Source organism: Spinacia oleracea, chromosome 1 (assembly GCF_020520425.1).
Source record: "Spinacia oleracea cultivar Varoflay chromosome 1, BTI_SOV_V1, whole genome shotgun sequence".
In the NCBI taxonomy this organism is placed as follows: Eukaryota; Viridiplantae; Streptophyta; class Magnoliopsida; order Caryophyllales; family Amaranthaceae; genus Spinacia; species Spinacia oleracea.
The window spans coordinates 68,469,333-68,497,194 of NC_079487.1; the positions used below are offsets into that span (position 1 = coordinate 68,469,333).

The 27,862-nt window shown below is 36.6% G+C and overlaps 2 protein-coding genes across 2 annotated transcripts; both read left to right on the forward strand.

Annotated features, from left to right (window-relative positions):
- The first annotated feature begins 17,203 nt into the window (after positions 1-17,203).
- Positions 17,204-17,752, forward strand: LOC130465420 (uncharacterized). The gene is made up of 2 exons (XM_056834168.1): positions 17,204-17,517; positions 17,584-17,752. Exons 1-2 carry the CDS (start codon positions 17,204-17,206, stop codon positions 17,750-17,752), a joined length of 483 nt encoding a protein of 160 aa, XP_056690146.1.
- A 15-nt stretch (positions 17,753-17,767) lies between these two features.
- LOC130465421 (uncharacterized) lies at positions 17,768-18,940 on the forward strand. The gene is made up of 5 exons (XM_056834169.1): positions 17,768-17,899; positions 17,986-18,058; positions 18,171-18,605; positions 18,663-18,714; positions 18,826-18,940. The coding sequence occupies exons 1-5, from the start codon at positions 17,768-17,770 to the stop codon at positions 18,938-18,940; spliced, it is 807 nt and encodes a 268-aa protein (XP_056690147.1).
- Positions 18,941-27,862: the final 8,922 nt, after the last annotated feature.

The window sequence follows — 27,862 nt, forward strand, 5'->3', positions numbered from 1 at the left end:
CACTATGCGGCCTTTGATGTATGGTCGACTGTCTTTGCCAAGTGGGAGAGCATTCACCAAGAGTCTTCCATTAGATGGGTGATTCCATGGTAGAGAATTTTTTTCATGAGGTATGCACTCGATTCATCTGTTTTGAGGATTCCTAGCCTGACTGTCTTGAGCTTCTACTCTCCTATCTGAGTGATGAGGCAATTTGGCTTGAGGCAAGAAGTTCCGGATTGTGCTATGGAGAGCCCGGAGCCAATTATGATGAATGTTGACCGCCAAAGGAGGTGGGTCGCAAAACCCTTTCTCAATGTTCAATTCCTCTCAGAGCCTGACACTCTAGCTGTCAGGTATGTTGTGTGGATGAAAGGCCAAAGCCAAAGGTATGCTCCTCTCCTCGAGTCCATGTAAGTCGAAGATTCTAACGTTAGACATCTTGCGTTAATCAGCTTTGAAAGGAGTGATTAGAGTAAGGGCCATCCGGTTCGTGATCGTTTGGGACCCAAAGGAGGTTCATCGTCGACTCACCTTGGTAAGCTTGTTGTTGCTTCCTCCCGCCGCTTGGGCAAAGAGGAAATGGATGTTGATGATTGCGGGAAGGGAAAGGGGAACGTACTCAAGGCGCCGAGGATAAAGAACATCATCACAAAACCCGAAAATGATTTCATTTAGAGGAACTTGAGCTTGATTTGAATGTTGGAGAAATATTTTGAAGATGGTGCTTAGAAATATATTCAAAAAATGTGTTTAGAAATGTGTTTAGAAGTGTGTTTGGAAGTGTGTCTGTTAGAAGTGAAAAAGGCTTGATGACCTTTTCTTCTCTTGATCCTGACCTTGTAATCGAATTAGCTTTGAATTAAGTTTTTAGAGCCATTTGTACTTGTTCGAGGAGAAGTTTAATGAATAAGAATCATCATCACGTTCTCATATTGAAAATTGTGCCAAATTCCGCTTGAACATGCTTTTTATTATTGTTATTTCACACATTTGGAATAAGAGCGACAATAACAATTGTATTGAAATATTTAAACTTGTACAGTGATTGTTTGTTTCTAGAACGAATTTAATTGAGGAGACTCAAAATGAGGTTTTCGACGTGTCCCGTTAGGGAATCAGGCCAAACGTAGTTCTAGAAATACAAATTTTTGAAGTGCACCTTGAATTAGGCATAAAATTTCTTGATTGATCCATTTTCTTCAGAGAACGAAACTCAGTTCCATTGACATCTGTTGGTTCGACAGCTCCCCCTGAGAGGATCCTTTTGAAAATTTATTGTTCGGCCCAGTTGGGTCTGGATTTTCTCCTTGGATCCATGACAATTTTGCAAAGGGCTTTCAAGACAAGCTCTTCTTCTTTGATTTTGCGAATTTGGACTTTCTTTTTGAAGTGCCTGGCAACTCGGTGTTGATATACATGGACATGATGAGCGGCCTTGAGCCGACATTAATCCAACAGGATTAGCTCATTATATCTGACATGTACCCATGCAACTTCTGGGATTTTTCTTTCTAGAACATTTCTCATAGAAGAAAGCTCTAACTCGATGGGTTGTGCGGCTTCAATTCTATAGACCAAAGAAAATAGGGTTGTGTCGGTCAAGGTGCGGATTGAAGTTCGGTACCCCCATAATGCAAAGTGCAACATTTGTGGCCAGACCTTGTAATTCTATGTCGTTTTCATGATGATGTTCTTGACATTTTTGCTTTCCGCTTCGACTGCCCCGTTTGTTTGTGGGAAATAAGGCGAAGACCGATGATGTTGAATATTGTTAGGTTATAAATAATACAAACAATATAATTCATGCGGAAAAACCATAAAGCCGGAATCCAAATTAATTGTCACATAATCAATTAGCATTATTTAGGTTACATACAATGTGATGCGTTGATGAGCGGCATTTAAGTCGCTCTTAGCTTAGGATTTTAGTTGATTTTATTAGCATTTTATTATTATTTTTGCTTAGTTTTATTGTTTTAGTTCGTTTATCGCATTCTAGCATTAATCGTAATATTTTATCGTCTTGCGTATATTTTAGTCGTTTTTGCTCTAAATGTGCCTTTTGTGCGCATTTTCATTGCGTAAAGGTAGTTTTGAGTATTAACGTGTTAAATAAGGTGTCATTATGCTTGATGAAGTTTAATATGATTCTACGATTTGTAAAAATACGATACGAATTAATAATATGCTATGCGATTTAATGAATGTGCTAGGCGATTTTATAATGTGCTATACGATGTTTGTTTTGTGCAGAGATGTAGCATCATAGTTGATGAAATACACTAGCCATTACAAGCCAATGCAGCCACAGAACAGTAGCAAACTGGAGCCAAGTGCGCACAGATCAGAAGCAAACAACAATTGTGTAGACTGCAGGGCTGTGTGGGCGCACAACCTGTTGTGTGTACGCACGGGCTTGCTTGTGCGGGCGCACGGCCTGTTGTTCGGGCGCACAAGAACTGATGGAGCTTCTGTAAGTTCTGTGTGGGCGTACGGACCCTTGGGTGGGCGCACAGCTACGCGTAGCTGAATATATTTCAGAAAATCGCAGCATTGTTTCGGAAGTAGTTCATTAATTAGTTTTGATTTTCAGAATTAGCTTTAGGTTTTAGAGAGAAGTTAGAGAATTAGAGTTAGATTAGAGCAAGATTAGGATAGATTTTAGGCTTTGGTTCCACAAACCAAACACTAGATTCCTATTTTGTTCTTCAAATTCGTAGCTCTTCTCAAGCAATTTTCAGATTTTGTTCTTCAACTTTTTTACACTTTTGAATTTAAATTTCAAGCTTCATTTGGTATGAATTCTTACTCTATTCTTTAATTCGTTCTTAATTCTTTAATTTCTTCATCAAATTCGTTTATGCATTGATTTAATTGTTTGATTTTACATTAGTTTCATATTTTGAATTTTGTTGATTTTTAGCCTAATTTTCATGTTTGAATTTTCTGAATTTTGTTGATTCAATTAGTTTCATTGTTGCAATTAGTTTCATGATTAGGATTAGTTTTGTGTGTTTAATCTTAGTCATAATCATGCCTATTGAATAGTTCTTAGTTTTGCATTTTACTTTGTGCATGCTTCTCACTTGACTCTTGCCTACTTGTTACTCTTGGATATGTTTGACAATGCATTTGACAAACTATTGCGATCATTGTCGGGGTACTTACTAGAGGTAAAAGTCGTCAAGCTAATGTCGTAAAAGAAGCGCTTCTCGGGAGGAAACCCGTGGTTTTGGCCATTTGGCCCTTGTATACTAATTTTTCTTACTTCTTGAGTTTGTATGCCTCGCTCTTTCTTGATGTGGACGTCATTTCATCTACCATTGACATGCCCAGTGATCTTATTGGTGAGTTGGTTCGTTATTTGGGTTCTTTGCGGGACTTGCTCCCACGACATTTCCGATAATATCATTCTAACTCTTTGCATTCTTTGGGATCGGGCATACCTTATGTTGGGGTATTGGTTGGATGGGTAGTTGTGCCTCCCCTTGTCTCGTTTTAGGCCTTGAAGACATGGCCTATTTCAATCTTGGGGGGAGATTTTATTGTATGGTTGCCACTATGATCTCCATGTGATGGATTGCGTGATTTTGTGCATATTTCTTGTTTAGTTTCATTGATTTTAGTTTCTTTTCTCTTTTTTCCTTTATTTTCTTTCTTTGTTTTCTTTTCTTCCTTTTTCTTTCCTTTTTGTTTCTTTTTTTTCCTTTCTTTCCTTTTTCGTTTCCTTTTTCCTCTTAGTTAAGGCAAGTTTTTCTAGTTTTTAGGATTTATTCTTGATTCGGGCAAAATAAAATTGAAACTTGTAGGTTAGAATGCTTCTATTCCTAATTGGTAGAGGTGTGCACGGTTTTGAATTCTTGGTTCGAGTCTAGGATTTGGGTGTAAAGGTAGTCGGTTAGAACTTTGGATGGCATGAGTCTTGAACCCTTGGTTTGTGGTAAGACGGTGTCGTTCTCTCCAGTGACTTGAAGCCGGAGAGGATAGTAATTGCTACCCATATGTGATTATCTTGTTCTTTCTAGCCCAATTCTCAAACACAAATGTTGAGTGGCATGGATCCTTTGCATTGACTTTCACATATCCTGAATTTGACTTTTTTCTTCCCGAGACCGCGACCGAACTACTTTAGGGGACGATAGAGGCATTTCTTTCGGTGACTATTTTCTTTTTATAGTTTAGGACATCATTTTTTTTCTCTTGTATTTTGTTTGCATATGCCCCCTTGCTAGACATTTGAGCCTTGACCCTTCATTTGTTATTAGCTCATTACAAGCCAATAAGCCTTTGTTTTATTTTCATCCTTAGAAGTGATAGTGAAGCTTAGTGTTATTGTGCTTTGTGGTTTTGATTGAATATGCAAAATGTTGAGAAATGATGGATGATGGTTTGAAAGGAAAGCTTGGAGAAGTATGTTGTATATATTGAATAAGAGGCAAAAGAAAAAGCATAAAGTTTTAAAAAAGCCAAAAACATAGAAAAACAAGGCAAAGAGAAAAGTTTGACTTGAAACATAAAATGAGAAAATGAAACAAGAAAAGTGCAAAAAGAAGTTTAGTTTGATTCTATTAGTTCAATAAGCTTGGGGGAGTCCCAAATAAGTGGTATGATATGGTTTTGATCTTGTTGTTTGAGTTGGGTTCATTTTGTGCTTCACTTTAGGATTCAGCTCCAATTACCAAATTTATTCACACCCTTACCCCTAGTCTAAATGTTACACCATAAAAGCCCTCTTGACCCTTTAGAGTTGAGTCATTGTCGGTGGAGGGAGGAAATTTTCAAGTTTATGGAGCGGGATTGTCATGCCGAGATGTCGAGTAGCCTTGTTTCCTCTCTTGAAATTCTTGTCTTTTCCGACGTCTAGTGAAGCTATCTTTGAGGGTGAATAGGATCTAGAGAGTAGACGCGGTACGATCGATTGAAGGGGGATAGATTAGTCCAATTCCTTAGTTCTATATGCTTTACACTTGAATCTTTCGCTCGATTGAGGACATTGATTAGCGTGCATTCGTATATCGATTTAGGAATATTTGCATCCTTTTGTGCTCGTTCCATAATAAAAGCCCGGTTCTAGAATATTTGTAGTTTTGTTTTGTTTTCTTTTCTTTTTCTTTTCCTTTCTTCTTGCTTTTTCTTGGTTTATTTTCCTTTTTAGGTCTTGCCTTGATTCATTTTTTAGAGTTATGGGGTAAACTCTTAGGAAACCTTGCGAGATCCCACTCGCCCTAATGAGCGATTGTGGGGTTTAAAGAGCTTGTTGCATGTGCTTAATTGCAACCGTGATTCCTACGATAGTGAGTTAGTGTGCATTCTTGTAGTTCTTATTTTCGTAATTTTGATTTTGAATAAATAAGCTCATTCTCCTTCCCGTTTCTCATTCTAGCTTTGCTTGAGGACAACCAAAGGTTTATCTTGGGGGAGTTTGAGGAGCGGCATTTATGTCGCACTTAGATTAGTATTTTAGTTCATTTTATTAGCATTTTATTATTATTTGCTTAGTTTTATCGTTTTTAGTTCGTTTATCGCATTTTTGCATTAATCGTAATATTTTCTCGTCTTGCGTATATTTTAGTCGTTTTTGCTCTAAATGTGCCTATTGTGCGCATTCTCATTGCGTAAAGGTAGTTTTGAGTATTAACGTGTTAAATAAGGTGTCATTATGCTTAATGAAGTTTAATATGATTTTACGATTTGTAAAAATGCGATATGAATTAATAATATGCTATGCGATTTAATGAATGTGCTAGGCGATTTTATAATGTGCTATACGATGTTTGTTTTGTTAAGCGATCTAGCATCATAGTTGCTACAATACACGAGCCATTACAAGCCAATGCAGCCACGGAACAGTAGCAAACTGCAGCCAAGTGCGCACAGATCAGAAGCAAACAACAATTGTGCAGACTGCAGGACTGTGTGGGCGCACTGCCTATTATGCGTGCGCACAGGCTTGCTTGTGTGGGAGCACGGCCTATTGTGTGGGCGCACAAGAACTTCCGGAGCTTCTGTAAGTTCTGTGTGGGCGAACGGACCCTTGTCCGGGCGCACAACAACGCGGAGCTGAATACATTTAAGTAAACCGCAGCATGGTTTCGGAAGTAGTTCATTAATTAGTTTTGATTTTCAGAATTAGCTTTAGGTTGTAGAGAGAAGTTAGAGAATTAGAGTTAGATTACAGCAAGATTAGGATAGATTTTAGGCTTTGATTCCACAAATCAAACACTAGATTTCTATTTTGTTCTTCAAATTCGTAGTTCTTCTCAAGCAATTTTCAGATTTTGTTCTTCAACTTTTCTGCACTTTTCAATTTCAATTTCACGCTTCATTTGGTATGAATTCTTACTCTATTCTTTAATTCGTTCTTAATTCTTTAATTGCTTCATCAAATTCGTTTATGCATTGATTTAATTGTTTGATTTTATATTAGTTTCATATTTTGAATTTTGTTAATTTTTGGCCTAATTTTCATGTTTGAATTTTCTGAATTTTGTTGATTCAATTAGTTTAATTGTTGCAATTAGTTTCATGATTAGGATTAGATTTATATAGTTTAATCATAGTCATAATCATGCCTATTGAGTAGTTCTTAGTCTAGAGATTTGGGTTGAAGCCTTGGATGTAGAATTAGGGATTTTGGAGATAATTTTGTGATTAAATTGATTAATTGATGTTTGATTCCATGTCTAGTTAGTTTAGGATTAGCTAACCTAAATTGCTAGAATATTGGAGTGTTTGGCTTCGAATTGGCGCGAGAGCGTGATTCGTTGCTTGCATTACTTTGGCTTGATTTTTCGTTCATAATTTCCTCTTCCAGTCTTGATTGTAGCAAGAGCTAGATTAGGATTTGTTGAGTAGTGCTCTTCGAAGCCACAAACTTTTCATTGCATTCATTCATTAGCCATTGCATATCATGGGCATTTAGGATCTTCGGAACTCCCAATTCAAATTCCATTGCCAATTCCTGAAATCTCTAGAGTTTATTTACTTGTTCATATTTCATACTTTTTGATTTCAATAGATTCATACATACATACATACATACATATCCATTTGAACTAGCTTGTGAATGCTAATAGTTTGAAAAGTCAAATATATCCATTCTCTTGGGACAATCACAAAACTTACCACTATAGCCAATATAGTAGGTTAGTTTAGCAGTTTATAAATTTTGTTTGATTAGGGCGATATTCGTTTCAACGACCGGAAATCGCCCTATCATGCGTGCCTTCCCTAGCTGCCCCCGAACCGAAAAAGAACAAGTCTTTAGAGGTCCAAGTGCCGCCCCTCCGTAGAAAGTCCACAGCACGTTCGGATCCCCCTTAGGTTCAACCAACTAGGATATTCACTAAGGTTTTATGCACTCGGGTTAGGCTATAAACTATGTTCTCCCTTGAATACAATCTAAGTAAAGAATATGATATGGGTTTTTAAATTATGAGGGCTAGCCTCATATTTATAGAGTAGGAAATAAGGAATTAGAATCCCACTAGGTAAACAATTACCAATCTTATTAGGATTGGAATTATTAATCAATTAGAGTTATAGGAACAATTAAACTCCTAATAATCCAATACTAGTAGGACTAGAAAAACTAATCTGAACACCCAAGTTACTTGGCTACTAATTAATCGGACAAGGCTAAGACGCACGCCCATACGCAGCCACGAGGCCCATGTTTGGCGCGCGCCTTGCAGTTTGCCTTTGGCCCGTTGCTTGGTGCATCTTGGTCGTTTCTTGCCCACGGCCTGCCGCGGCCCATTGCTTGCCTGGCCCATCGCACAAGCCTGGGCGTTTATTTCTGGGCTTCGCGCCTAGTAATGTGCGCTCGACCTTTTGCTTGTCGAGCGATTGGGCCGGCTCGCTTGCCGGCTTGTCGCTCGTCGAGCTTCCGGTTTGTTTTCGCTTACGGAATCTATTTCCGTTTTGAAAAAATATTTACGTTTCCGTTAATATTTCCGATTCCGGAAATAATTTCCTATTCCGACAATATTTCCGATTCCGGTAATATTTCCGTTTCCGGCAATATTTCCAATTCCGGCAATATTTCTATTTCTGATAATATTTTCCGATACGAACCATGTTTCCGTTTCCGGCAACACCTACGACTTGGATAATATTTGTATTTCCGTCATGAACCATATTTCCGTTTCCGACAATATCATCATTTCCAGAATATTCTTTACTTTGCCTTTTGACGATATCAGCTCCCACTGGAACCGAGATCCGTCATCTCCGAATGATCATAAATAGAGTATTTTAATGAATGATATATTCACTTAAATACTTGATCCGTTCACATACTATTTGTGTGACCCTACGAGTTCAGTCAAGAGTAAGTTGTGGATTAATATTATTAATTCCACTTGAACTGAAGCGGCCTCTAGCTAGGCATTCAGTTCACTTGATCTCACTGAATTATTAACTTGTTAATTAATACTGAACCGCATTTATTAGACTTAGCATTAAATGATTAAATGCAAACTTGGACCAAGGGCATTATTTCCTTCAGTCTCCCACTTGTCCTTAGGGACAAGTGTGCTTTCCTAATTCCTTTATCGTTTGATGCCTTCTCATGAACATAAGGTAAGAGTAGTCATCCTTATTATGTCCAGAGGTATTTCTCGGTTCAGAGTTCAATGATCAAATAAACAGATAATCATAGCATATGATTCATCTGAGCACGACCATGCATTTTTCAGTTTCTAGGTCTCCGAGTGGCCTTGTACAACTTTCGGCATGTCATCCCGATTTATGGGAGGACAATCACAATCTTGTGATCTTGAGGTTAGACTTCGTTTGATAGGTGATTACCTGAGCGTTGCCGTTATAGTCTCCTTTTACGGTACGACGCTTGACAACGTCAAAGTAACCAGTTATCAAACAAGTAATCTCAAATCACTCAGGTATTGAAGATTAGTGTCTAATAATGTAATGAAATTTACTTATGACAGATTTTCATCTCTTATAGTAAAGTTATATAGGTTTTCCCGATACTAATCTTATCAAGTAAGTATCTATGAAAATGATTGCGACATTGCCATGTCCACATAGTTCAAGAAACAGAACTATTAGTCATCTTGCATTCTAGTCATCTAGTGTTTTCTATGCGTCCACCTTTATAGAAAACTTCCGACTAGGGACCATTTTCAACTTTTGACATTCAAGTTCACTTGATAGACATTTCTTAGTCACAGGACTGGTCATGACAGTATATCTTGAATATATTGTCAAATTGAAAGGACTCGTCATTTAATACTAAACCAAGATTAAATGGAATATGAAAATACATTTCCTATATGATAAATGTTCAACCCCAAAGTCCGTTAAGGCTTCTCTCTCTCTCTCTCTCTCTCTCTCTCTCTCGAGCTTGGGCGCACGTTAATGGCATTTCACTAACGTTCACCACCCTCCATTGATGGCGAAGAAGAAGAAGCATGCGCTCAACATAGGTTCTGCGAAAGTTTCTACGAAGGATTCCCTATTGATTCCATGTATTTATGAAGCTAAATCTGACCAGGAAGAGACCCAAAAATCATACCCATATGATAATGCTCTGGTTTTCGATTCAGATGGGGAAGAACTGATGCACTCGCCCCTAGTACATCCATCTGCTGGTATGATTTCGCATAAACTTCACAATACTATTATTCAATTGAATCGTGAATTAGGACTTGTGGGAAATGACCATGTGATTGGAATTCCAAATCCAAATCAAGGCAGTATGGGAAATGCTAGAAAACCCGATGGGTCTGAAGTTGTGACGCCTGTAGTTGCTCCTACTGAACCTTGGAAGAACTTGTTTAATGGGTTAAAAATGGCTGCAAAAGGGGCTTCATTGACATTTGTTACTCCAGTAGTTCAGGAGGGGAAGAAGGTGGCTCAGTTGCAGAAGAGTGAATTGAAGGATTTGACTGTGAAGTGGCAAGCATCTATGGTGATGTATGTAGTAGGAGAATCACCTACTATATCTTCTGTTAGGAGATTTATGGAGGGGGTATGGAATACTGTAACTCACCCATAAGTTTTCTACCATGATGAGGGTTACTTCATCATCAAGTTTGCTAATACTAAAGATAGGAACCAGATTATTGCAGGGGGGCCATACTCTTTCTATGGAAAACCTGTAATTATTAAACCCTGGACAGCTGATTTTAACTTCTATGAGGAAGTTCTAAGGGTGATTCCATTGTGGGTGAAGTTCCCTAACTTGCCTCTTAATTGTTGGGGAACTGAATCTTTGAGCAGAATTAGTAGTTTGCTGGGTGTACCATTGTTTGAAGATGAATGTACAACCAGGCAGGATAGAATTTCCTTTGCTAGAGTTCTGATTGAGATGGACATCACTATTCCTCTGCCTGATCATGTATGGATTGAGGATGCCTCTGGCAGGGTCTTTAAACAAGCAGTGGTGTATGATTGGAAACCTGTGTATTGCAAGAAATGTGGCACTGCAGGGCATGATTGTGACAAGAAAGTCAATCCAATAGCTCCAAAACCAGCTCCTAAGAAAGTGTGGGTTCCAAAGCCAGTCCAGAAGGTTCAGCCAGTTGTGAATCAACAAAAAGAGAATGGTACCACTAATGTTCATACTCCTCCTGTAATGAACAGCTCAGTTGTGACTGAACCAAACCCCCGGAAGATTGTTACTAGAAAGACTAAAGGACTTTCTAGAATGAGATCTTTGACTCCCAACAATCCATTCAGTGTGCTATCTGGAGAGTTGGGATTTAAGGACATTTCTGATGGAAACATGGAGAATGAAGATGAGGGATTGGGTGATCAGGTTGAAACTGTTAATGAAGAAGGTTAACCTGTGTAGCTGGAATGTGAGGGGCCTTAATGATCCTATTAAGGTTCCTGAGGTAAAGAATTTGATCAATTTGCATAATATTCAGATTATTGCTTTATTAGAAACCAGAGTTAAAAGTAACAATTTCAATAAAGTCACTAACAAATTTGGCAGACACTGGAAGTGGGAGAATAACTATGCTATGAATACTAGAGGAAGAATATGGCTTGGTTGGCAATTTCTTGAATTAGATGTTCAGGTTTTGCTTGTGCATGACAAGTTTATTCACTGTGAAATAAAAGATAGAACAGGTACAGTGGTTATGTTTGTTACCATGGTGTATGGTCTGCATACCATTGATACCAAGAAACCTATGTGGAGTTCCCTTCTGTCCCTTGTTGGTAGTGTTGGGAGTTACCCTTGGATCATCTCTAGGGATTTTAACTCTCCTCTTTTTGTAGCTGATAGAATCAATGGAGCACCTGTTACAGATGCATAAACAAGAGATTTTTATGAATTTGTTACATCAGCTGGTTTGTGTCCTCTGAAAAGTGTTGGTCATTACTTTTCTTGGCACAAGGGTGTGGGAGAGGGGAAAGTAGCTAGTAGAATTGATTGGAGCTTGGGGAATCCAAGCTGGGTTCACCAATATAGTAATGTAAATGCTGAATACTTAAATCCCTCTATTTCTGATCACTCTCCAATTGTGATTAATTGTTTACCTGATAAAGTTGGTGGTGGCAGGCCTTTTAGATTTCTTAACTACTTGGCTGATCATAGCAAGTTCATGCCTACCATTCAATCTGTTTGGAAGGATAACTCTATCACTGGTTTAGCTATGTTTAGACTAGTCTTATATGCACGCGATGCGTGCGAGATTATATAAAAACTTAAAATTGATTACAACCACTAAATATAAATATTAGCTTAAAAAAATATTCACAAAATTCATATTAAAAAAAGTTAAAATAGTGAACAGAGTAATCATGTCTTTATCTCTTGCGATGACTCTGCTTACATCGTATTGTAATCACTGTTACTGAAACTCTCGCATCATTAAATGAACCACCAGAATTCTGTTTCTCGGTTTCTTGAAGCTCCAAAACAATATTCAAAGAATCTACTTAAGTTTGGAACATCGCCATATTAGCTTCACCATATACATGTGTATGCTGACGACACACAGGAGTTCTGGAGGTGATATTGCATTTTCTCATTGAGCTAAAGAATGAGCAATTCAACTTTCCAAAATCCTGGAAACAATAAGCAAGATGATAGGCAAAGGAAAAATCTATCAAAAACCACATGAGTGTGTTGTAATGAAATTAAAAATAAAAATAATAATAAGCTATAAACTTCGGGTTCATGAAAATTGTTCAACGCTAGTAAGTGGGTTCATCCAAGCATCATCTTAATGTCTTGTATTGAAATTTGAAATCAATCAGGTCATAGGCAAGAACTTTCCTAACTTAACTTCCAAGATTGCACAACATAATCAAACTTCACTCGTGTAAACATATAAAGCATAATTCAAAATTGGATCATCTTCATGTCTTGCTGGCCCAAAAGCTTAATAAGGTAAAGGTAACTACATCACTTATTTCAACACTTAAAGAAGATTGACTGCGAAGAAAAATCAGAACCATCAAGTGTACGAATTTTACAGTATTTTGTCTGCAAAAGACCCTCCAAACTGCACATTCCAATTGAATTTTTCAAATTTATTTTCAGAATTCAGTTTTTTCTAACCCTTAAATTTCCAAAAAAAACTCAATTCTTGACTTAAATGAAGTAATAACACACAAAATGTTCCAAAAGTCTCGGTTTCTTGAAGCTCCAAAATAATAGTCAAAGAAATTAACAGCAAGTTAAACTCAACCAATCTGATGGGAGATGAATACAACAGAGGTTCAAGTCACGCTCCAAGTCTTATAAATTAATGGATCTGAATTTAGCAACTGAATTTTTGTCAGATGTTCAAGAACACTACAAAGAGCATATCAAATCTTACTTTGAAGCCAAGGCCTCAACCAGAGTGCTCTTTTTCTGAGCACTTTCCCTATACATTGAAAATTTCATTTTGGTTTAATGAATCATACACTAAGATTAATTCAGGCATCAAACCTGCAATTGGAGGAAAACCAAAAACTCCAGAAACCCAATCATATCCAGAAAAAATTCAAAAAATTAACGAAAATTGCAATTACATTATCACCAAGATAGCTTGACCCTAGGTTTGCATTCAACAATACCCGAATTTAAAACAGGTGTTTTGTACAATGAGTTACCTGGGTATACATTTGTCACCAAAGTCATTGGTTTCGCAGTGTATGATGCCGCGGGCTCAAGTGGAGGAAGGAGGTCGGATGGGCTTAATATCACCTTAGTAGTGAATGGTTGCTGCAATGAAGTTGGATCATTCAAAGGCCCACTGGTTCTTCTTAATCTTCGCCTCTTCTTCCTCGGTGAAATCGTTCTTGATATGGAAGATCTTCCTGATCTCCTCCGGGGTTTTTCTTTAGATCATATCGGCCACGGTTTGGCAGGTTAAGTCCAGCAGACTCTTGATGTCCAGGTAATTAGCAGCCAAGATCAGGTCGAACAGGGTATTCTGGTCAAATTAAATCGTCAGAAATTAGGGTCAAATCAAATCAATAGAATGAAATGTGCTAAGATTTCTACTAAAATTCAAACAACAGCAGCGGCAAACACAGCTGCAGAACTAATCAGAACTGAACTAACAGCAGGTACACATTCGGCAACAGCAGGCAGCAAACACAGCTGCAGAACTGTACTGTGCCTCAAGGTGCTAAGGTTTTCTGCTACAACAGCTTTCTCACTCTCAACACGTTTCAAGGTCTCATTGGCTTCTAACAAAATCGTATCCCAGGTTTGATGCTAATCACTCATGTACATTATTTAATTAGAAATCTATGATGAAAAACGTGCAAGGTGTACCCTTAGTTTTTTTTGGATTAAGTCAAATTTTTCTTTTTGAGAAATAACACAATTTGAGCAAAAATAAATTGAATTAAAGAAGCTAGCTTAATGGAAGCTTCCAGAATCTCCGTGCCCTCAAGCTATTTTAAATTAGTTTAGGATACACAGAGTATTATCTACAACTATTCTAGTTTGGTACTGAATTTCGGGGTTTAGATTTTATCCCATTTCAAGAGAAACCCAAATCAATCTGTTTCCAGAAATTTCGTTCACAAACCAATTCAATTAAATTCCATACCACAAACCCAGAAGAATGTCAGTATTGGGACTAAAGCATTTCAAGACTACATGGCTACATCAGCTTACCGTCATAACCCAATCTTTTCGACTACACACACTTACAATAATTACAACAACGGGAATGTACTCGTCACCAAACTCAAACCAAAACCACACTAATTATTGCAAAAATTCATCCATTACGAATCATAAGGCAGTACACTATTAACCTTGTTTAATAAATCGAGTGCTACAAAAAACAAAGCAACCCAAGAAAAGTTTGCAACAACAATTTAATGAAACACCAAGTCACAACATAAAATTATTGAACAAATTATGTAGCAAAAACGTAAAATAATGTAACCATGCGACTATAATGCAAAAAAGACGAACCTGATTATCCCATGAAGTTGCAATAAGATGATTAGCCTTGGGACTAAAATGAAGGCTTGACACATAATCAGTTGGTGGTTGAGGCACCTGGAGTTCATAATTTAACCACAATTTTCACATTATTTTTTTTACCCAAAAACTATTGTAATTCAGTATTTCAACAATCTAAGATCATGAAGACAAAAAAATGAAAAGTACATCATATGACTTAGTTGGATTTGTATTTTGACCCAAATTCGTAAGAGATGTAAAATTCGACATTAGAGCTGAAGAAAATAAACAATTGAACAAAATATCAAAGGCGGTTAGTCAAACTTAATCAAATTTACAGACAATAATATAGACCAATTTAAAATTTCCCCAATAAATTTAAATTCTAATTGATTAGGGCTTCAATTGAAAATCACAAATCCAACCATAATAATGATGAATTTCAAACTTAATCAAATTTACAGACAATAACAGAGTAACGGTACTGCTCAATATCTAATACTTCATACTAATGAAAAAATAGAGGCGTGAAAATAAAACCAATCCCCTGCAGCAATATCATTGGTTTTTTTTCATTTGTTTCGGTCAAACACACACATTAGAGCATCATTTCAGTCAAACACACACATTAGAGCAGCATTTCATTCAAGTACACACGTAATAGATTGTTGAACAATTTGCAAAATACCCAACAATCAAAAAATGTGAAGAGAGGAGAGAGAGTACTTTTGTTAGAATGGTTCAGACATGAGAATGATGTTAATTTCTTCACTAAAAAACTCGTTCTTATCAAAATGGGTCACTCTAAATTTGCAAGAATTTGATAGCCATATAACCAAAACTCAATTAAATTGAAGAACAATAGAATAAATGTGTGAAAATTGGAATTAAAGGGGAAAAAGGGTGTCAACTAATTAATTGAGTGCTTATTTGTAGCCCAAGGAGCTTCATTGCCTTAATATGAGTAATGTTAAACTCGGCAAAGTTTGATGATATCAGTACATAAATTTGAGATATAATCACCAGCATCCAAAGACCACAAATTTCAAAAATCAATAGAAAATAAAATCCGATTAAACGGTGGAAGCTGCTAATTTAAAAAACAAAATTGGCAAAATCAAGCATTAAAATTATCCTAAATTCGATTAACTTAGAATTCCAGATGCAAAACACCAAACTCAAAGAACGACACCCAGATCAAAATTAATGGCGTAATAAATACCTAATCATCGGTTTGTAGGAACCTTAAATTTGGGATTCTGCTCCACAAATGGTGGTGGTCTTTGATAAAGAACTGATGCCGAATCAAGATCCCAGCAGTTAGACCCCATATCACATACTCTTTGTAACTGTTTCATAATCAAACTAATGAATCAAGTACTTGCATCACATCCATTCTCTTTCCTCTGCTATGTGATTTTCATCCTGAGATAACATTCCAACAGAATATGTCAAAAGAAAGAAAGCACGCAAAAACATGTATCTTGAAGGAAGATCTTAAACCAAAGAGCAAACCTTGATGAACATTTCCAAGGGAGCATCAAATATTGTTTCTACCTCAGCAGCATTTGGATCTGGCTTGAATGCATCCTCAAATCTGAACTCGATTTCTTCGAAAGACTTAAAAATTTGAAATCGAAATATTTAAGAAATAAGAGAAATTGAATGATTTACCTAATAGAGACGGATGTAGCGTGATTCTGAACTCGATTTCTTCCCCATTCACCAATTAGATCTCGAGTTTTTGTTTATGGATTTTTTTCGAGCATTTTGATGTTGCAGAAGATGAATAGATTGAAGGAGAGGATCTGATGGAGGAGAGAGCTAGAAGAAAATGAACGGGAGGGAGGAGAGAGAAGAAAACGGGAGGGAGGGTAAAGGGTTTGGGTTGCAGGGAGGGAGGAGAGAGAAGAAAACGGGAGGGGAGAGCGAAGGCCGGAGATTTGTGTTGCAGCTGAAGTGTGAAGGGTACTTTCGTCATTTTGCTTGGGGACACGAAAAGTTAAGTTACCAAAACGCCCTCAGCTGTTGGCTTATATAATAGAGATTGTGGTGTAAGCTGAAAAAAGTGAAGTGTCACCTTAAGAATTTACACAAGGAAGAGTTTGCTGGTATTACAGATAGAATTTCCCAAGCTAGAAAGGATCTTGATGAGGTTCAGTCTGCTTTGCAACATTCCTCTACTCCTGATCTGCTAAGAAAGGAAGCTATTTGTGTTGGGAATCTCAGGAAATGGTTGAGAGTGGATGAGATAGCTTTGAGACAAAAATCCAGAATTCAATGGTTGCATCTTGGTGACTCTAACAATCAGTTCTTCTTTTCCACTATGAAAGAAAGAAATCGACTGAATAGAATTTCTATCCTCTATGATGATAATGGTACTAGATTGGTGGATCCAGAACATATTCAGAATGACATTTTGTCATTTTACAAGAAACTGTTGGGGTCTTCTGCTCAAACTCTTTCCTCCATTCATGTTCCTACAGTTAGAAGTGGGCCTATACTATCTGATGCAGCAAGAAATGAGCTTTGCAGGGAAGTAATAAATGATGAAATTGATTCTGCAATCAAAGGCATTGGCAATGACAAAGCTCCTAGGCCTGATGGGTTGAATGCAGTGTTCTTCAAGAAAGCTTGGCCTGTTACCAAACAGGATGTGTATCAAGCAGTGAGAGAAGTTTTCAGCTCCAACCAAATGCTTGCTTAGTATAATTGCACCTCTATTACTCTTATTCCCAAGATTCCAAATCCCACCAAAGTGAAAGAATATAGACCTATTGCATGCTGTAATGTGATTTATAAGCTTGTTTCTAAGATTTGACCTCCAGAATGCAAGGTGTTATTGGTCAAGTGGTGAGTGACAGTCAATCTGGGTTCATCCCTGATAGGCTAATTTCTGACAACATCTTACTTGCTACTGAGCTCATCAAAGGCTATACCAGAGCACATCTGTCTCCTAGATGCATGCTTAAAATAGATTTAAATAAAGCTTATGACTCCATTGAATGCAGTTTCCTATACAGTGTCATGATTGAGTTGGGTTTTCCTAAAACCTTTGCTGATTGGGTGTTCACCTGTATATCAACTATTTCTTACAGCATTTTGATCAATGGAAAGCCAAGTGTCCCTTTTAGAGAAAATAAGTGATTAAGGCAAGGTGACCCTATGTCTCCTTTCCTGTTTGCTATTGGCATGGAGTACTTGTTCAGGCACTTGCAGCAACTGAAACATCAGCCTGATTTTAACTTCCATCCAAAGTGTGAGAAGTTGTCTTTGACTCATATGTTGTTTGCAGATGATTTGCTCATGTTCTGCAGAGCTGACTCTATGTCTATTGCCTATCTACTAGATGCTTTTAACAAGTTTTCTCTTGCCTGAGGGCTAGAAGCTAATATGGATAAAAGCAATATCTATATTGGGGGGGTGTATGGTGATGACAAAGCTGCTATTCTTGATTCTTTCAGCATTCCTGCAGGCTCTTTCCCCTTTAGATATCTTGGTGTCCCCCTCACAACCAAGAAGCTGGTTTACAACCAGTGTAGGTCTTTGATTGACAAAGTGATTGCAAGAGCTAAAACTTGGACTGTTAAGCACCTGTCCTATGCAGGCAGGTTACAGCTTGTTCAAACAATCCTGTTGAGTCTTCAATCATTTTGGTGCCAGATATTCATTTTGACCAAAAAGGTGATTAAAGAAATTCAGAGTTTCTGCAGGATCTTCCTGTGGACTGGCAATATTGATCCATCTAAGAAAGCTCTGGTGGCTTGGTAAACCATGTGCTTACCTAAATGTGCAGGTGGTCTGAACCTCAAAGACATGTGTATTTGGAATAAGGCAGCAGTGGCTAAGCTTCTTTGGGCTATTACTTATAAGAAAGACAAGCCGTGGTGCAAATGGGTGCATACCTATTATATCAAGGGGAGAGATATTAGGAATGTTCAGTGGCCTAAGTCTATTTCTTGGTCACTGAAGAAGGTGTTGGGATCTCAGAAGATGATTGATGATGCTGAGGGGTGGTCTGTTGCGTGCAAAACTAGCTCCTACTCTATCAAAGCTATGTATCAGAGGCTATTGGGGCCATATGAGAAAGTCAGATGGAGAAGGCTTATCTGGCAGAACAAGGCTTCTCCAAAAAGCTTATTCATTGCTTGGGTGGCTATTTGGGGTAGACTTCCTACTCTTGATAGGCTGATAAGGTGGAAAGTGGTGGACAGCAACATTTTCCCTTTGTGTAGCAACCAACCAGAATCTATTCAGCATCTATTTTTTTAGTGTGGTTATTCTGCAGCCATTTGGTCTTATGTTTTAAGAAGCTTGCAGTTTACCAGAGCAGTGGGGAAGTTTGATTATGAAATGACTTGGATGATGAAAGCTGCAAAGAGAACATGAGATAGGTTTAAACTGTTGATCACCTATTTTATTAAATGTATCTATGGTATATGGCTGCAAAGGAATGCTAAGGTGTTCACTGGTTCTTGCAGAAGCCCTCATGAAATGTTGAAGGATATCAAGTTTAGAGTAGCTTGTAGGGCTAGTGATAGCCAGCAGCAGTTGCTGCTTGATTAGTGATTCTTTTTGTGTTTTTCTTTGGCTGTTAGCTTGTGTAGTTTAGTTGCTGTTTAGTGGTGTTTGTGGTGTTGTGGCTGCTAGGCCTTGTATTCCTTAGCTAGTTCTCTAGCTCTCTTGGTAATAATATATTATTATTTGCCAAAAAAACAAAAAATGTTCAACCCCAATGTTTTACAACCACGGGTCTTTAACCCATCTTTAAAACAATTAATGGAATTCAAAGCTATGATTGATGTCCAGTGCCACAATATGAGTGTTGTATCTCACTTGTTGCATAGGTTTAGTTATCACGCTTTGCCAATCTTAATATCCTTTTTCATCGAATGTCTTTCGAGATAGGATGATAAGATCTTTTTAGTATGTTTATTTTGTGATCTAGTCTTTCTTACTTCAATAGTGGTTCTACGCATTTTGCAATGGAGAACCATCAAGTCAGCAGAAATGTGATCTACCCAAGTTCATTGAATAACTTTTAACGTAAACAACCCTGTTTCATTGCTTCTTAGGCAATAATTACTTTTACTTCAACTATATAGGTTGCTAGTGATGTTTCGTCTGGATTTACTTATCCATGCAGTTCATAGATATGTGGAAGACTTTCCATCTTTATCTCAGAACATAGAAATTAATGTTTAATTTCCCACGCAACAACTCATGGTCTTCAATCCATATTGCCATTTCAAAACACGATGCTCTATAGCTCGTCCTTGCCAATGGTTAACTCCAAAGGGATCTTGCTTGATCCTTTGCCAGTGTTTATGCGTGTAGCATCGATATTTAGAATATCTTTATTTCCTTGAGTCAAGAACTATTCCTATGTACCTTTTTCAAGTACCATAAGTTTTTCTTGATCTCAATCTAGTTGATCTTTACTTAGATCAATAGAGATTGGTATATGTTCGTTATGGCTAAAGCCATACGATTCATTTTTGGCGATCCTCATATTTATCACACATGATAAATTCTTTTGCATAATAATTCCCAATTGAATTATATTCATGTGACTTTAGCTCATCCAGTTTCAGTAGATACTGAATCCAGCTAAATTCTTTGACATATAATATAGGTGAAGAATCTCATTAGATTCTATGATGTTTAACCTAGTAAATGCTTATACATAGTTCAAACCTTCATTACTTAGATTTATTCACATAGGTCGAATATCTCCTATGGAGTCTTTCGTGTTTGATTTAGTAAATGCCATTACTTAATCCAAAACAATATTATAAGATCTTTGTAAATAGATCTTAATACCCAGTATGTACTAAGTTTCGCCTTGGTCCATCATGGATGAATAATTTCAAATCTAAGCCATTAGCATTAGAATGTTATTTCACAATAGAGTGATATGTGTGTGATACACATAGGACCAATCGATTTTTACTCCAACTAAGCTTCTTATACATCTATAAGATTCATGTATAATTTATGAAACTAAAATACTTATTAGGTTCACTAAAATACAGTTCCAATTTCCAATTGCTCTCTTAAATCTGTACTTAGATTTTGTAAGCTAGCTTTCCTTTTCAAGCATTGTTTGGATCCACAAATTCTATGACATGTCATGTACATAGTTTCTTCCAACATTTGATTGCGGAATATGTTTTTTCATCCAATTGTCATATGTACCAATATGCAATCATTGCTTGATTTATAGACTTGAGCATTATGATTATGCATGAGGTTTCAACATAATCCATGCCGTGAATTTGTTTGTAACCTTTAACAACTAATCTAGCTTTGTGTGAAGATACAATTTCATGTTTGATAGTTTTCATCCTTAAAACCAATTTGCAACCAATAGGTGTTAAACTATTCTTGCAAATCAACAAAATTTTAATTTTTTCATCAAAACACTGAGTCTGTTTTATGGCCTTTAACTATCTAAAACATTAAGTCTATATATGGCCTCTAACCATTTTAGGGAATCTGGGTTTCGTCATAGCTTTCTCACAAGTCACAAACTCATTACCATTCTTAATAATAGTTTGACTGCAAGTTGTAGGTTTCTTCACTATCTAATAGAAGAATCTCATAGTCTTAGTGGCCTGAACTCTATGCCTACATGGGTATAGGAAATCAAACAATAGAATATCAATAGCCAGTTTTGAAAGTCCATTGAATATTTATGTTCTCCTTGAAGCACTTGTAAACTCTTCTAAGAGATGTCTATTCTTTAAAGCCACTTCTAAATTCCTTTAAGAATGAGCATTCGAATGTTCTGAATAGCTTCTAAAAGCCTCCGGAACGTCCGTTTATGTTTGTTTTTCGCCTCGAAGACTTTCGAGGTCTATTTTCTCCCACTTGTCATTTTGGAAACGAATCTCCAAAAGGACACTATTTCGAGCAAACAAACATTATGTTCTCAAAAATTCGTCCTAGAAACAATACCCTTGTGTCTCATTTGAATAAATCACAATGAAACATATATCAATATTTGGGCCCTAATTTGTCAAATAACAAAATTAAGCTCCCACTGAGTTTAGGAACCCTTTAGATATATATTATTGAAAAAGTATTCTGAAATTACTTTTCAACAGCTTTAACAAATTTGGTTTAATTTGGTGGTAGTTTGCATTTTGTTTTTAGAAATTATAGGAAAAATCTTTATGATTCATCATTGATCGAATCAAGTACCAATTGACTTCAATCATTCCAATTTAGATATACCATATCTTATGTACCTTGATCGTGAAATTTAGATACAATCATTGATGATCATTCTTGGTCATTCTGGGTGATCATTCCAATTTATATCTCATTCCAATTTAGATACAATCATTGATGATCATTCTTGGTCCAAGTAATCATCAACATGATCGTCTAACCTAGATCTTTATGATTTCCTGCCAAGTGGATTTTATACTTCTGAATCTTTGAACTAGCCAAATAGATTCAAATTTATATCACATTGAGTAAATAAACCTATACTCACTCAAATTCAGGTGAAATAATAAAGTTATAAAATCTTTCTTTAGCTTTGAACTCTATTTTCTAGGGATTCTAACAATAGTTCATTTCTTTTGTTACTTTCAACAAGTAAGACTAGCTTGTCTTGAATGATCTAGAAACCAATCAACTTTCAAAAGTCCATCAAAATATAGCTTTAGAACGTTAACTTGTTGACATGGTCTAAGTAACAATGCCAAAGATTAGTGGAACTTAAATCAAGATATTGATTTGAACTTAGTAAAGTTTTCATTGTTAAAGAGTTGTTTGTTTTAATCAAGCATACATGACTCAACCCGAAATGACGATTTTTATTCAACCAAACAAACAAACAAACAGTGTTTTTGTTTTCTTTGAATGTGAGTCTTTCTGTGTTGTAACAGAAATTCAGGTATCACTAGTAGAAAAAACCCTTGTTGCAACCCCCTTGTTGCAGCGTACAAGTATTAATACGCTTCAACAACCAGTCGGTCAACGCGGGTCAAACCCTTTAAAGGGTTGTTGCAGCGTACAAATTAATTGCCCCCTGCAAAAGAGATTTTTGCAGCGTACATAATAAAAGCCCCCTGCAATAGGCCTTTTATTTTGCAGCGTACATGGTAAAAGCCCCCTGCAATAACATATTTGTAAATTTTTTTCGCTGCAACTTTAACTCAGACCAAACATTTCTATCTCAAATCTCATAGCAGCGAATATCCCACGTACTCTCAGTACTCCCTTCTTCTTCTCTCGGCTTACCCTGCTTCTCGCCGGTGGTTCTCACCAGTGGTCGTCGCCGCTGGGTGTCGCCCGTCGCCGGTGGTACTCCAGCAAGAGTCTATTTAACTTCCTCGCCTCTCACTGGTGGTTCCCTACTCGAAAAAACAACCGGCGAAGTCATTCCCTGCTCGGAAAACTAAGCTATATCCAGACTCTATCTCCTCCTATAGTTCGTTTGTCTTTGCTATCTCAATTCGTAAGAAACTTCGTCGATTGCACAGGTATATTTCTAATCTATTCGTCAATTAACATGTCTGTGGTGTTGGGGTTTGTGTATGGTTCAAATCGCCAGATCTGGAGTTGATTTAGCAACTTTTTGTATGTTGGTGTATACCTATTATTTTTGGTCCATTTCGTTAATTGTTTGGGGGAAATGATTGGTTTTTTTTAGGGTTTGTTCGAATGATTGAGTTCTTTTTAGAGTGTTGAGAAATTTTTATAAAAGAAATGTTCTGATGGTCAAAATGTGTATAAACTAAACTTGTGATTAGATGTGAAAAATGGCATATTTAAGGCTAATTTTTGTCCATATTAGCTTGCAAAATCATGAAACATAAACTTTTTGGAGATATAAATATCTGAATAAAAGAACAGTACGGACTTGAGATTGTTCTTTAGAAATCTTGCCCAATGATTATCTTAGTATCGTAAATAAAATGTATGATTTGTTAGTGGATTGAAATTTTCTGAGGGAAATAACCACACTGTTTTCTTGCTAGCTTGGCCAAACTTTGTGTTGGTATGCTTTGAGCCTCAAGAAAGCTAATAATTATTCTGATTTCTTTGCTGTATCAATTGGAGCACACACTGATGCCATGATATGATAAGAATATGATAAGATGAAGAAAGTAATGAGTGCTATAATTTCTAATATGTGTTTAGGCATGTATATCTTTCATAACTAAATGTCAGAATACATAGAAAACTATTTATTACCTATACACCTAAATTCCTGAATGTGATACAGATATACAATAGCTAACGAGGAAAACAAAATGAAAATTACATACCAATTTTTTTTTTTTTTTTTTAATATAAAAAAGATACATACTTCTATTTAAAAAAGTATATCTTAATGATGGTTTGGAATTGCTTGTTTTTGGCACGCATACAAATTGGAGGTGTACATGCTCAGGCTGTTTGACTGTTGGAGTCCCCTAGTCCTAGGCAGTATGTAATTTCCTTTTGTTTTCATTGTGTGCTTATCTGTGGTAATATGACATGGGGGATGGATGGGAAATGGCGATGGAGAGGCAAGTGATGGAGGTGGGATTGCGGGAATCAGACCCATACCTTCAACTGTTATTGGTGAATTGGTGTCAGTATATACATAGTGAATTATATTCAATGTTTTTTACTCTAGAAATACTACTGTAGACTCTATACTTGAATAAATGAGCTAAGAATCACTGAACAAATGACCCAAGGATCACTTTCTTACCGTGTGATTGTTTTGTTATATCTTTAGGCAACTGGCAGAGTCTGGTGCACATGTTGTCATGGCTGTGAGGAATCCTAAAGCAGCTAATGAGCTGATCCAAAAATGGCAAACTGACTGGTCTGGGAAAGGCCTTCCTCTAAATATTGAGGTACTAAGAACTTGTTTGATTTGTCTTAGACATTATGTCCAGGGAAGTTTCTTGTTTCTGTTATCCAGGTAATTGGTATGACACCGACACCCTGTTTGGTTACATGTTTTTTAATGTTTTCGTTTTATTTCAACAAAACATGTTCAGACAAATTCAAATAAAATGAGGTTTTTTCATACAATTTCAGACAATTTCACAAACAAAGAAGCAATTTCAGATACTTTTAAACAAGTTCAAATAATTTCTGATAATTTTAAATACGTTCAGATAAGTTAGGCAATAAGTTGAGTCAAACAATGACATCGTTGACAGTTCGTTTTATTGTGAAACATTGCATATATGTAAATTAATTCTTTCTCATTGTTTTTGTTTGCCACCCTTTTTATGTGCTACTGAATATGTGTTAATTCAACTTTTTCATCGTTGGCATGTATGATATTCTGGGGTTTTAGTACGAGCAACTAATTAGAGGACTTTATGTTTTTCTTCCCTATAAATGGGGGAGAGAAAAGATAGAAGTCTCATTTTACATCCAACACTACTTCGTTGCTGAAAGATTAGCTTTTAATCCTTCCTTTGTAGGTTATGGAACTTGATTTGCTATCTTTGGACTCTGTTGCGCAATTTGCAGAAGCCTGGACCTTTGCATGTACTAATAAATAATGCTGGAATATTTTCCATTGGAGGTTCGTTTCCTTATTACTTGTATATCCTTTCCCCTGATATTTGCTACAGGATAACCTTAGTCATTGTCATGGTCTTTTCTATTTTATGTTCTCACCACTTGCTTTTCTGCCTCCTTTTTGCGAATGCAACTTTCTTGTAAATGGGAACTTTTTTATGGTTGGAACACTATCATCACTTTTTAAAAAAAAAAAAAAACTCCCTATGTCCCAAATTACTTTTTTAGACTTTCATTTTTATTTGTTCCATATTGGTTTTTACAGTTCTATTTCGATAAATGTCTCACTATTATTATAATGACATTTTCGCTCCAAACTATGAACTAAAGAACCTAAGGACTCATTTTAAACTTAATAAATGTTTTATATGCTTATTTTTAACTTTCTAGAACTCATTCCAATCCATTTATGCATATTTAAGGCTCATTGTGTCGTTATAGGTCATATTTAGGCTAAAGTGCCATTTTCGCTCCCAACTTTGAACTTAAGAACCTAAGGACTCATTTTTAAATTATTATATGATTAATAAGCTTAGTTTTGAGTTTCTAGGACTTATTCTAATCTACTTATACCCATTTAATGCTTGTTTGATCGTTATAGGTCATATCTAGGCTAAAATAAGGCATTTTCGCTCCCAACTTTAAAATAAAGAACCTAAGGACTCATTTAAAACTTATTACATTTTTAAGATGCATAATTTTAACGATCTAAGACTCGTTCCAATCTATTTATGCACCTATAGGCTCATTGGGTCGTTATAGGTCATATTTAGGCTAAAATGACATTTTCGCTCCCAACTTTGAACTAAAGAACCTAAGGACTCATTTTAGACTATTAGGACATTGTCGTTAGTTTCTTGAATGTTAAAATGTGATATTTAATTTGTATTTAATCTAATGTTTAATTTAAATTTCTGTTTTTGTAAAGGTCTACACTCCGAGGATTGCGCCTTATGCGAGGAATTTGATGTGGTTCGTGAGCAATGGGCTAAGTTTTTTACCAGCAAGTATTTATTATTGGCTTTAGCGCGCTTGATCGAGTTGGTTTAGTTGTTATAGAATAAATTTTATATTAAAATGTATGTTTATGTTGAAATTGGAACATATATTTAAATGTAATATGTGCACTTTGGTTTTGGGATATATAGTATACAAAACTCCAGTTGTTGTTTTTATATTTGTTATACAGGTTGCGTTATTCTATTATTGTTTTGACAGGTTTCTATATTTGGTGCAAGGCACTCTAGGTATCCCTAAACAAAATTAGAATTTTCCCGCCAAAAGTGCTTTTTTGCAGCGTACATATATGTTGTACGCTGCAACAAGGGAAAAAAATTTCGCAAAAATTCAGACTTGTTGCAGCGTACAAATAAATGTACGCTGCAAAAAATTGAGTAATTCAGACTTGTTGCAGCGTACAAATAAATGTACGCTGCAAAAAGTTGGGTCTGTTGCAGCGGGCTTTTATATGTACGCTGCAACAAGTCCAAAATTTTGCCAATTTTTTGGCACTTGTTGCAGCGTACATCTAAAAGCCCGCTGCAACAAATCACTTTTTGCAGCGAACATGTACGCTGCAACAAGTTCAGACTTGTTGCAGGCCCCCCAGTTGCAGCATACGATGTACGCTGCAACAGGGGTCTAAAAGCCCGCTGCAATAAGGGTTTTTTCTACTAGTGTATGCCGATCATGGAACAAAATATCCATTAAGTTCCAGCCTTGAAAGGACTTAAAACAAACCAGATGACCCTACAACTAATGTAGCAATCCCCTGCTTCATTTCTCACTTGTAGGTCATTAGTGTAGCCTAGCTTCCATCATTTGAGTTATTACCGAAGTAAGAATCTCAAGCGGTATATGATACCAAGGAAGTTTAATTTCTAGGTCACTTCTCTTTAAACATTAACTTTTAGGTAGAAACGGATTTGTAAATTCGTTTCACTTGTTCCTTGTTTTCCTATTTCTTGTACCCTTTCTTATAGCCTTAAGAATTGACTTCTCTAGTGTTGACTTTTATACTTTGTTACACATGTCCAATGTCACTCCAACAAAGTTCTTACCGTTTTATTTATGTTGAATATTTTGCTTCAACTAGATTATCTTACCAGAAGCTTCTAAAGTTCTCTAAGCATCGATCTATTCGAATGTCTAGGTGTAGACACCTACTTTTGTCCCCATTCCCGAAAGGAAAAGGTTCGATCATGAGAACATAAATCTCCACTTGACAACGCATCTCCTATAAAATAACGAATCTCAATTCCCCTTTTCATTTCACCCGAAACCTGCTATTTATAGAAACCTGCTATTTATGGAAACCTGCTAAAAATAGTAATTGCCGTAAAGGGTAGCTTCTAAAAGTGGCAAGTCATAAAAGATAGAAACCTGTCAGAATTAGGTGTTGCACTCCAACATAAATCCTAAATGAGATAGAAAACTGCGAGAATCCTATTCCTAATATGATTCGGAAATAAGAGTTACGTATTAATTAAAATCCTAACGAGCCTAGAGTTCGTAACGGGCCCAGACGCATTCCGTCATGAAATTGATACGCACCAAAAGACTCGATTAAGTCTCAAACACTACGGATTTCAGGAATCCGAATCTGACTAAGAAAACAGCCCAGACCCTATTTTTAACGCCTGGCTCTGGGCGCCGAAATCTTCGGCGCCCAGGCCTGGGCGCTGAAAATACCTGGGTACGTGTTTTTTTCCTAATTCTTTGTGGATTAGAACTCTGCAATTCTATCTTTCCACAAACTCTTTTCTATAAATATAGCCCAAGTTCGACGTGAAAAGGACACGACAACACACAATTCATATTCTGGGCATTAACTCCAACCCTTAGCCTAAGCCTCACGCTGCGAAATTGTTCACGCGTTCTGTCACAATCGATCCATAAATCGAACAGAACGTATCCTGTCCCATAATTTGAGATTCGTTA